The 12242-nt window shown below is 44.4% G+C and overlaps 1 protein-coding gene across 1 annotated transcript; it reads right to left on the bottom strand.

The window, feature by feature from the left end:
* Positions 1-77: 77 nt before the first annotated feature.
* LOC144014565 (chymotrypsin-like elastase family member 2A) lies at positions 78-8487 on the bottom strand. The gene is made up of 8 exons (XM_077514593.1): positions 8439-8487; positions 5026-5114; positions 4585-4682; positions 1622-1744; positions 1366-1502; positions 970-1115; positions 699-851; positions 78-163 (listed from the first exon to the last, which is right to left on the bottom strand). Exons 1-8 carry the CDS (start codon positions 8476-8478, stop codon positions 146-148), a joined length of 804 nt encoding a protein of 267 aa, XP_077370719.1. The 5' UTR covers positions 8479-8487; the 3' UTR covers positions 78-145.
* Between the last annotated feature and the right edge of the window lie 3755 nt (positions 8488-12242).

Here is a 12242-nt window from a genome sequence, read left to right as displayed (position 1 = left end):
CAGTCATGCATTATTTTAGTTTTAGTGTCACATTGGCATTTAAAAGACTGTGACAATTGTGACTGAAGTTTTTCCATTGCTCTTGTTCGAATTACATTTCAGTTTGCCATATCATCCTGATGACACAGTAATTTGAACAGTTGCATCAGTAGTTGCTCTTAACCTGTAGACACAAGAAAGAAAGAAAAAATATTACTGTCATCATACACACCGTTTTTGATAAGCCGAGGGTTTTTGTCTACAGGATAATGCTGTACTGTATTCAAGGAAGTTGCAAACTCAGATATATCCAACTTGGATTCTCCCATTCTAACCTCAAAGTGTTTGAGCAAAATGTTACCACAGACATTCCAATTAAATCACGTTGTGTTACGTGAATTTCAAATAACCAATTAAGTCACAATATATTAATATAAATAAATATCTGTTTTGAATCTTGTAAATTATGTTTTGTCATTCACGGTCTTTAAACACGGCTCGCCATTATCGAGTGACGTCAGATTTAAGGCCAGTCATTGCGGTCAATGACGTCAGGGTACCCCCCCAACCCGATATCGCAACTCGTATGTACGAATTCAAAGGGGCGTTCCCGTTTTCACTTCCTGGTAATCTGGTATGAATTAAGAAAATTCCGACTTCCAACTTTCATCGAATTCGGCATGGTGAAGGTGATTCACTTTACAAAATGTGTTGCTTACTCTATCAATCCAGTCCAGATAGGAGCTGACTTGAGTAAACACAGTTGGCTTCTGGAAGAAGTTACAGCCCTGTCCTGAACCAAAGCTCACCACACCATGGACGGTCCAGGAGCCGTCCGGGTTCTGGCAGTTCAAAGGACCCCCAGAATCTCCCTGTTATAAGTCATACACAAATCACAAATACTGTTACACTCATGTGTTTACTATCTAAATGATTTAATTCACATGTTCATTTTTCTTTTTTTTTCTTTTCTTTTTTTTTTTAACTCACATTACAGCCAGCAGTGATGCCGTCTCCACCAGCGCAGACCATCTTGTCAGTTGCCAGGACGCCCCACCAATCGGGCTGCGAGCAGGTGTCATGGTCGATCACGGGAAGGAGAGCCTGCTGCAGGATGTCAGCCGGAGCACCTTCAGCTGGGAGGAACAATGCAGACATGCTAAGACTAGTAGCTATGAGATTGTGGTGATAGATCTGCCGTATGACGAAAATCCTTCTGATTCAGTTCAAAGTCTTAACCCAGCCTGGTCCTGCTTGAGGTAAACTAAGATTGGTCATTCTCTCAGTAGTATGATCATTACTGTTACTATGCATCCTCATACTACTCCACTCAACCGTCTGCAATAGCGACAATTAGATACTGACAACCGTGGACTGTGTACTCACTGGACAAGCGACCCCAGCCAGTTATGTAGCATGCAGTACCATGGGGAAGGACGGCATTACATTGAGGGAGGCAGGATGGCATGATTGTGTCAGAAAATGCCACAGGGCTGGAGAGCTTGATCAGGGCAATGTCGTTGCTGCAAAAGCCACATTCAGCCTGACATACTAAGCAAATCATTCTGTGTTAAACAATAATAGTTCATTTTTGTAGGATCTTCTGATGTAATGTGGATGGTTGTCGTGTAGATGCTGTTACCGGCTGAGCAGGATGTTGTAGCCTTCATGGGGGATGATCCGGGCTGCCCTTCGAGTTACCGAGTTCTCCTCACTTGACTTTAAGCTGTGCTTACCCACTTCCACTCTATAGTTATAACGGCCACTGTGGGATGGCACATGACAGTGTTTCCTTTCTGAGATTAGACGAGAGTATCAACTTTTTCCTGTCTGTGTGTTGGGGGAAAATATACAAATAAGGAGCCTCGTACATGATCTTTTCTCCTAGATATAAACAGCACTCGAGCAGCAGCATTTTGCATCATCTGGAGAGAGACTGGCTCAAGTCACACTACAGTTTACATAATTGCATGACATTGTCCAACATTGGCTTTGATTGTTGCTGGTGTTAACATGACCCCAAAGTCAGGACTGCAACTAAGGATTTGGCCCTTATCTGTCCAGCTGCAGAGAGAGATGTGCTAGAATGTGACCATAGATAAATTGTTATGGAATTAAAGGTTGGACAGCTTCCACTCTTCTGTTTGACAAGATATTGAAGGGAGTCTGTGGTTATTGGAGCCATCTTCAGCCTGAAGAAAATTAGGAAACTCTGAAGCGGAGGGGTTGATTTAGCGGTGGGCGGAAATGTTTCTGTGAAGAACCCCCTGATCGACAAAAGTGCCCAGGGGGGCCCTTCTTGGCTACATATTAAGTCGGTTTTTTGTTTGCGGTAATATATTTCATGAGGAAAATATTGGTGAGCAACCCCCTGAAAGTGGGTGGGGGACAATTAAAGCTACTATATAGAGGATTTCCCCCCAAAATATCTTAACAATAGCCTTTTTATTTGACCATTTATGACTAAAACATATTCTAATTAGTAGATCAACGTCTTAGCTGTTCATAATGGGTACTCCTATAAGCCTCTGGCCAATATTTTTTTTAAAAGCACCCACTCCAAATCTTTCGAATTTCCCTCCCTCTGTCTGCGGTATGTGACGTCATGCGCGTGCTCGTTCGTTGTTTCCTGTAGTCGCGAACACGAAACTAGTACAGTACAGCTTTTCGCTGCAATTGAATCTACTCAGAAGGAACCACCATCTGCATCTAGCGTGCCCCAGACACCCGCCGTTACTCCCCGGAAGGCTAACAAAAAGACAAAAAAACAAAACAAAACTGTAAATAATGTTAAGTGGCACGAAAAAAAATCTAAATTTGATAGTGACCGACGCCGGGCAAGAACGAGAGTGAACATCAGTTTGACATTTCAGCGGTGGAGAGAGTTGAGATCGGACTTGGATTAGAAAAGTGATTCACAGCTGGCTTTCTTTCTACTCCAAAACGTAAGAAGCGAGTATCTTGACATTTAGACAAAAAAAAAGTGTTGTTTTCAATTAGAAGTAAGATCGATCACTTCTCGGCCGTAATTAAGGAAGTGGACGGCAATATTTAGCGTGAAAGGGGTGTTAAGATTGAATGGAATAGAAAAAGAATGACTTCATGAAGAACAGGCGTTCCATTCCGCGGCGTTTCAATCAGGCTAAATGTTGCCATATTTTCCTACGTGACAGCAGAATATTGTAGCTACATCATGCTAGCGAAATGTGAACGCTACTACTGAATGACGATAACATTCACGGACGTATCACACTAGCAGTGAATGGGTCTATATGTTTTTTCTCAATCGTCAATTTCCATAAATGACAGCCCACCTTTCGGCTAATGCACAATGACGCTAGCCTGGGGGCGACAAACTAATAATAATTTGAATCAGGTTGACGTCCGTCGAGCGGGGTGACTACAATATGTAAATGCATATTGACGTCGGAATGAGGTCCAATTAATTGATGTAATTTCACATCGTTTTGGAGTCCAGTACAAAACTGGTCTTTGACTGACTAATGCAATATGATCTGCACGTCCCGTGGACATCAATTATTTATAGTGGGGATCGAGAGTCTCATTCCGTGAAGTGGCCAGCTTTGTATAACATTATAAAACTTCTTACTTCTGAAAATACCCCTGAAAACACAGTTAATTGGATATGAAGAGTCCAGCCTCTGAGTATTCAGTAATGAGGTTGTGCACGTACTAGTGCGTGCAGTTTGTTTTCGGCCGCAGGTGGCAGTAGCGATTTGAAATTTTAAATCTTCCAAATACTGGTCTCCAAATTTGGTGTGGCACCGCCCCCAAAGTCATTTGTATTGAACCTGACTGGAGGCATGGCTCACTCTGTTCTAGGTTTTTAGAAGTATGTGAGGCATCCGTCACAGTTAAAAATATCATGGATATTTGCTGCCACCTTCTGACCATATCGTTGTAGTACAATAGCTACATCAACTGTACATACAGTCCTGGGACCTATTTTCCATTAATTTCACAACATACCATCTAAAAAAATAAATAAACAAAAAATATGAGATAATGATAATCTTGTCTCAATTTAATCACAAATGTATTTACTTTCTTAGTATGAAATTTTGACCTGTTTTGTTAAAGAAAAATGTATGAATGTTAACAGGTGGATACACCAGTAAATTGTACCCTCTGACATCTTAAGCATTAAAGTATTCTGCCTCTCACGATCTGTTGCTGGAGTAGAATGCTGAACTGAGATAACTCATTTCAAATTACTCTCCCAGCTGGCCTTGGGCAAGAGAACACTGAACTGGTTATCAGCCAATCACGGCACATACTGACGAGCATCCATTGACCTATTGACAAATTTAGGTCTTCAGTGAACCTGGCATGCACATATTTCAAGTGGAGGGATGAAGTAGCGCTCTGGCTTTTTTTCACTCTGGGCACTCAAACCAGCGTAAAAATGAAGAGAATATGAAAACTTCCTACCGAGATTCAAACCTGAGACCTCTGGAGTATCAGGCATACATGCTTACCCTCTAATAAGGATTCATTAGTTGGGAAGTACTAATGTTAGTACAGATTCCACATACAAGTCTGGTGATGAAAATGTCCACATTTATTTTGTGTTCACAGTCTTACTTGATGCAGTGTGCAGCAGTGAGGACCCACTCGGTTGCAATCAAGGTTCCCCCACACACATGACTCCAGCGCCCACTGCTGTCAGACTGGAGAGAAACCTGTATAGTACAGTGAAACAGCAGGCAGTTGTAATATTATTATTATTATTTTTAATCCTTGGAGGGTTGCAAAGATGGACAATCTTTGAATAGCTGTGGACTTTCAAGACAACAACACTATTAGTAGTTATCATACAGACAAACACATCCCAATGGGGTATATGCCACGGAAGAGGCGGGTCTGTTTTTGTTTCCGGTTCGGTTTGCGGCTGCGTCAAAAATACTTGTGCTTCCGACTTTGTGCCCCTCGGTTACGCGTTCGCAACCCGGACCGGAAACAAACTCATGTGCAAAATCATGTCCCGCCTCTTCCGTGGCATATACCCCAATAGTGGAATCTCACCTGCCAGGGCCAACTGTGTGGCTTGGCGTCCACACCTGCTACCACTCGACCCAGCACAGGAGGGTACGTGGGAAGACCGCATCCACAGACTGAAAACATGTCAGCAACACAATGTAATGTTCCTTTTTGGCATTATAGCAACATCTTCTTTTTTTTTTTTTTTTTTTTTTTGTGTGTGTGTGTGTATGTGTGCGTGCGTTTGCGTGTGTGCGTTTGCGTGCGTTTGCGTGCGTGCGCGTGCGTGCAAATACGTATAAATTTATACTCATTCATTCACCTAAAACCTTATAAATATCCCATTACCCTTCGCCTTAACCGGGTACTTCAGAATCTTGCCAGAGTCGTGAGGTTTAAATGGTCAGGAGACCAGAGAAAAGGTCAGAAAAAAAAAGAAATAAAGACAAAAGAAAGGTAAATCAAAGTGAAATCCAGCACCGACCAAACACTTCCTGCCTTCCCCATGATTACAAAATCAAAGTCTTACGCCAACCCCGGAAGCCTCTAAATTCCAGCAAATTTAGCGAGATCTCAAGAGACCAGAGGAAAAACTAAAGAGAGGAAGGAGGGAAGGATCGATAAGGCAGAGTGAGATCCATAGAAGCCAGTACATCCAATCCATCAAAGTGAAGTCCAGCACCAACAAGACCCCTCCTACGTGGTTACAAAACCAGAGTCTTATGCCAACCCCAGAAACCTCATACTTCTAATAAATTAAGATCTCAAGTGACCAGAGGAAAAACTAAAGAGAGGAAGGAGGGAAGGATAGATAAAGCAAAGTGAGAACCACAGACACCAGCACCAACTGATTCAAGGAGCTGTGGGAGGGAGAGGGTACTTCTGTTGAGTTTCAGTAGATGCTGGTGCGACGGATCTGGCATGCATAAGGACCACCACCAAAGAAAGAAGCCGTCAACCGCGGTCCAGCAAAGCGATCCCCCCCCCCCCCCGGAATCCCCAGGCCGCGGCAGCACCAAGGCCACCCCCAAGCCACCCGAGCGGACACCGGTCGGCGAGCCGACCCAGACGCCCGGAACACCCCCGCCCCAGCCCCGGCCCACACCCCCGAGCCCAAGGCTGCAGAACGAAGCCCAGCGGGCCCCCACAGCGCCCATCCCCCCACGACCCCCCCGCACCCCACCCAAACCCGCCATCCACCACGACCCAGGCCCCACCACCCCCGACCCCCAAACCCCCGAACACACCCCGACCCCCAGCACCCAACCCCCCACCCACCCATACCTCCACCCCCCCCCCAAACAAGCCGCCCCCCCCCCCGACGGCCGCGACGGTCCAGCAAAGCGATCCCCCCCCCCCCCCCCGGAATCCCCAGGCCGCGGCAGCACCAAGGCCACCCCCAAGCCACCCGAGCGGACACCGGTCGGCGAGCCGACCCAGACGCCCGGAACACCCCCGCCCCAGCCCCGGCCCACACCCCCGAGCCCAAGGCCGCAGAACGAAGCCCAGCGGGCCCCCACAGCGCCCATCCCCCCGCGAGACCCCCCCCGGTAACCGGCACCGGGCAGCAGCGCAGAGAGGGAAGATGTGCCCACCCCACCTCCAGCCGCGCGAGAGTAGCACAGCGGCGGGAGGGGGGAAGCAGAGGAGGAAGCACCAGGGGAGAAGGCGGAACACCAGAACACCGAGCCCGGTGGGGAGAGGCCCCGGTCGTCACGCCAGAGTATTAGTGACACCGAACCCTGTTACTGAGTCCGCCAGCTCGCCGACTGGCGAGCTCTACCCTTACACCGTGAATGTGGCCCCACCCAGTGTATATACAAGTGTGTGCGTGTGGTGCATTAAAATTGGGAGCAGGTGAGTCGGAGCAGAGGGAAAAAATTTCCCCTACTCCGACACACCCGTATCCCCCCCAAAAAAATGAATATGTATATGTGTGGTGCATTAAAAAAGGGAATGGAGGGACAAAGTGGTGGGGCAGGGACACAAATGGGGGGGACCACAGCGCTGCCAGGCACTGCAGTCCATCCCCTCTGATGGCTCCCCGCCCCAACTCACTCCTCCCCTTGGACGTGAGGTGCATTAAAATTGGAGGGGAGTTGAAGGGTGAAGACGGTGTTTCCACCCTTCCCCACCCCACCAAGAAATGTGTTGTGTGCCCTATGTGTATATTTACAAAGTGTATAGTGCAAGCTAGTGAAGTGAGTAAGAGGAGCGACCAGCGGGGCCTCACCCAACCCGGCGGGTGTAGGTGGCACGCCCGCCCCCCAGCACCCCCACCCCCACCCGCCCCCCACCTCATCCACCCGGCACCACAATGGGCGGACAGCCAGCGCAGCAGGGCTACCGGACAGCCCACCGGCCACCGGAGCCCGCCCGGGGCGCCAGGAGTTCTACCGGAGTGGGGCAGGCCCCAAACCCTCGCCCGGCCCCCGGAGCCCGACGTCCGGGCCGGGGAGGGAGCCCAAGGCCCAGGGAGAGGGAGGGGGAGGGGCCGCAGGGCAGACAGGGAGGGGGAGGGGGGGGGGGGGGGGGAAGCGGGGAGAAGACGACAAGAAGGCGAAAGGGCGGCTGCAGGGCAGGAGGGAGGGCGGCAAGGGAAAAGGGACCGGGAGGCAGAGGAGGATGGGCGGGAGGAGGCGAGGAGGGAGAGGCGACGGGGGGGAGGAAGGGGGAGGGGAGAGGGAACCACGGGGCACACCGGAGGCCCACCCACCCCGAACCGCGCCGCCGGGCACGGAGCAGCGGACCGCGCCGGGACGGCACCGCCCCGGGCACCAGGGGAAGCACCCCAACACCGCACCCCACAGGGGGCCCAGGGAGCGGCCAAGACGCAACCGCCACCGAGCAGACAACGGGGGGGCAGAACCACCCCCGCCCGACCACAGGGGACGGCGTCAAGAAAATTGACTAATAAGCATGCAGTAACACCAAGTGTTGATGCTTAGTGCCCACTAGAAATAGATCTTAAGGAGTTAATGAGTATAGTGTGGTATGCTCGAGCCCACTAGCAGCAACTAGGTTCCTGACTATATAAAAATAAAAACAATCAGATACAAAATACCAAATACAGAAGCAGCGAAAACAGAAGTTGTAACGATGTGGTGGCTCTCGTTAACAGGCAGAATCTTGGCAGGATTAAGTTGCCAAATTGAGATTAAAATATTCTATGTACATAGACCATATTTGTTTAAATCTTGATACTTGATTTTTATTTAAGGCAGAGATTTTTTCCATTGAGATATAATTTATTAGTAAGTTTAACCAGTGGTCGATATTTAGAGATTGTTTATTTTTCCAATTGACAAGGATTATTTTTTTAGCAATAGTAAGGGCTATAAGTATAGATTGAGATTGTTTATAGCAACATCTTCTAATCAACGCAATAATCAAAGCTTTAATAATATCTAACTGTAACATTCAGTCAATACGTAACGTAAAAACGCCAACATTCTTACCGTCGACTACCATCAAAGTAAGAAGAACCAGCTTCCTCATGACTGCTCTGTGTCCAAATAGCTGTCCTCAGAAAAACAGCACCATATGCAGTGTGCACGGAAATTCAAACAAATGTTAAGCAGGGAGAACTCAACATGTGGTGAGTGGAAGCATTTTCCCATCACTGCTTCTCTTAGGGGACATTGGATTCTTTGGTTTCAATAATTCATGAATGAGAATTTTGTAGAATAAGACACTCAAAATAATGAATGGCTCCAATACATATACAGATACATCTCAATCAATTACAAAGTAAAATATTGGATAAATGATAATTAGTTATTTCAGTAGCCTAATTCAAAAGGTGCACCTGATACATATATAGCTTAGATACTAGAGCTGTCAAAGTTAAAGTGTTAACTAATTAGTTAAATGCAAAAAAATATATCACATTAATCATATATTAACGCAGATAAATCACACTATTAATCTTGACCGCAGAAGATCCTGTAGCTGACAGCGGATGTTTACGTTAAAGGTAGAACAGGTTGTGTTTGAGCAATAAACATAACTACCTGCATTCAAGTAAAGCATTTAATAAATGTTTGCATATGACAATCAGAATATTTGTTCATGTCAAGCTACCGGGGTATTTATTTTTCCATTTAAAATTATGCAAGTAATTAACTGATTAGAAAAAGAGGAGGATGAGCATGTGCAGTGGATACAATTTTTTAAGCCGTCGTCATAATATTAAATGTCGAACAAATTAACGCATAACCGTTCCTTTTTAAATTTGGCGTTTGGGCAACATTTTTATTTTTATTTTTTTTGGTATAAAAAGCTGTTTTAATAAAACGATAAATCAATGATTAATCAAAATTCTAAGATGTGATTAATCGTTTGACAGCTCTATTAGATACACATAGAAAATTCATTATTAGAAGGTCAAGTCAATTTCAAGAAATAATTTTTACAGTTTTCACAATATACATAGTTGATGAGATTCATCTGTATATTGCAACTAGACATAATGTTTTATTTAAAAAAAAAAGGAAAAAAAGGAAATGTGCGCCTTTTATATATAAATGTACGTATAATTTCACTCTTTATTCCCCCTCATCCACACAATTAGAATTTGTCCGTTAAAGTCAAATACAGGATTAAATCTTTCTTTTAGATGCCTGATGTCTGAGACATCTGTGAGGTTCCCATGGAGGTCAGCCTTGACAGAAAAGCTATCAGTAGTAAACACCCAAGCTCTACCTATATTCAAGGTTTATTTCTCAATATTTTACCCAAATCAATATTTGGTCAAACTGGAAAAAAAATATATGTATTCATGTGCCAACAGCCTACCCTGCCATCCACATGATAACCTTCATTGTGGGATGTTTTGTCAATTGGTGAATAATTCTTAAACAGCATTGCAGTACTGTACATGACTGCGGGGCTTTTTAAAAGGCAAGTTAACACTTCTTCAATAATATGTCAAGCAGAAACAGACATTTTACATACAGAGATATATAACATGAACGTGCACGGCCATAGCCATAACATTAGGAACAACTACAACCACAACGTATTTTTTAATTCTGTTTTATTACAGATATTTCTTTTGTTTTTCCCCCATTCTCCTTGAAGTGCCTGGTGTGTGTATAATAATCCTTTGTTGTATTATTTTCTTGAAAATAACTGAAAACATATTACCCGTATTGGTAGTACTGCAATGTGCCACAAGAGGGTGACAAATAATTATATTTGGCCTTGTGAAAACTCAGGCTTTTTTTCTCAAGGTACAAAAAAAAAAAAAATTATTTTACTTACTCGCAGTGCTTGACACTACATACATGTAGTAAAATTACAAATGAAACATGTTAATTATTTTAAAAGAAAACATTACATCACTTGAAATCAATGGCCATCTGTGGTTTCATTGACTACTTCACTACTGTATACTGTAGGAAGTAGATTTCGAGCACAGTTTAATTAGTTTTACACTAGTAATGAGCTGCGATTGGCTGGCAACCAGTTCAGGGTGTACCCCGCCTACTGCCCGAAGCCAGCTGGGATAGGCTCCAGCACCTCCGACCCTTGTGAGGAGCAAGCGGTTACGGAAATGGATGGATGGATGGATGGATGGATGGACTAGTATTGAGAGGCAGTGTTTAATTAATTAATCAACTGTTGAATCAATGTTGACTTTTCCTTTGTCCAAGAGCTGCAATGAAGTTCCATAAAACTAACATAGAACAGGGTTCACTAACTCCTTTCCTCGAGGGCACCTGCATATTTTGTATGTTTCCCTCTTCCAACTCACCTGATTCAAATGATCAGGATCGTTATCAGGTTCCTGCAGAGCTTGCTAATGAGCTGATAATATGAATCTGGTGTGTTAGAAGAGGGAAACATCCAAAACATGCTGAATAGGTACCCCTCGTGGAGTTGGTGACTTAGTTCCCTCCTCCCCATTTTCACTTACATTAACATTTGTTTATTTCTTACAGGTACAATTGAGTAGTTTACTTATTAATATTGGAGTCACATTTTATAATAATTAAATGTTTCATAACACACAAGACAATTGGTCGACCTTTGACCTTGTGAAGTAGCATTATTAAATAAAGTTTTGTGTTTTATGGCGAGTCATGAACATATATTGGAAAAAACTTTTTTTTTTTTTCCTCCCCACAATTTCACGCCATCCATCTTGTATGTATACCTCGAATTTGGTAGAATTGAAAAATCAAGCAATAAAAACTTTGGGAGCTACATTTTCAAAAACTTTTTTTCTTTAACAGGCTGATCTTGACCCATACCTTTGGTTATACCAATATGTGTGTGTGCGTGCGTGCGTGTGCCTGTGTGTGCGTGCGCGCATGCGTGTGTGGGCATCATGGGACAAAGTAGCCTTTATGCGGTGTGCTGAGGCTGAGCTCCAAGGCAGAAACATTGTTGAGCATTATAACATTGTGTAACTAAAACCACATGTTCCAAAGTGGAGGACAGACAAACACAGACTGACTGGACTGCTACTCAACGTCAAAAACCGACAGTTGAGCACGAGGAGGGAATATAACAGATGAAGATGTTTGACTGACATATTTGTCAACGGTCTTTGCTGGTGACGTTAATTTGAAAAAGTGGGATCAAATAATGACCCTAGAACTTTGAAAAAAATGAGGCCATTTTGGTAGCAACTGCTTTACTAATTGATTGATAAATTATGATTTGCTTTCTCTACTGTATTATCAGTCATCAACAATGCCATTCTGGTGAGTTATGACGAGGCAGTGGATTAAGGTTGACTTGACTGACACATACCTTGTGTCCATGTGTGAGATGGTCAAAGTGTCTCACTCAGTCTTACCGTCTTAACATAAAGAATGGCTTGACTGAACTTAATGACGTTTTCTCTTCCTATTCAAGGCACAACAGTTACATATATGTTACAGCTAGTAGATTATTTTTTTTTAATGATTTGTAGCCTACCTTGGACTCCCTCAAAGGTGGGAATGATATTTTTTGCAGATTGCATTCTATAGGCGGACCTCACAGGTTCCTCCTAATCACATTGGCTATGTGTGTCTCAGCTCAAGCTGCTCCCCAGCTCTTTAGATTTAGAATACTCAGTCATCTAAATACAGCTTTGTTTGATTATCAGAGAGGTTGATGCATGCTTATGGCCACACAAATCCCAAATGCCCTCACCGCCATCTTTACTGCTGCTCTGCCATCTCCTTCTCTCAGCTCAGATAAAGCACCATCTGACTCTCATCAGATAATCAACTTTTTTTCCATATAGGAGTAAGATTTGCCTTAAC

The sequence above is a fragment of the Festucalex cinctus genome, chromosome 2 (genome assembly GCF_051991245.1).
Source record: "Festucalex cinctus isolate MCC-2025b chromosome 2, RoL_Fcin_1.0, whole genome shotgun sequence".
Lineage (NCBI taxonomy): Eukaryota > Metazoa > Chordata > Actinopteri > Syngnathiformes > Syngnathidae > Festucalex > Festucalex cinctus.
The sequence above is the reverse complement of the archived record's forward strand: the minus strand, read 5'-3'. Positions and strand labels throughout refer to the sequence as shown.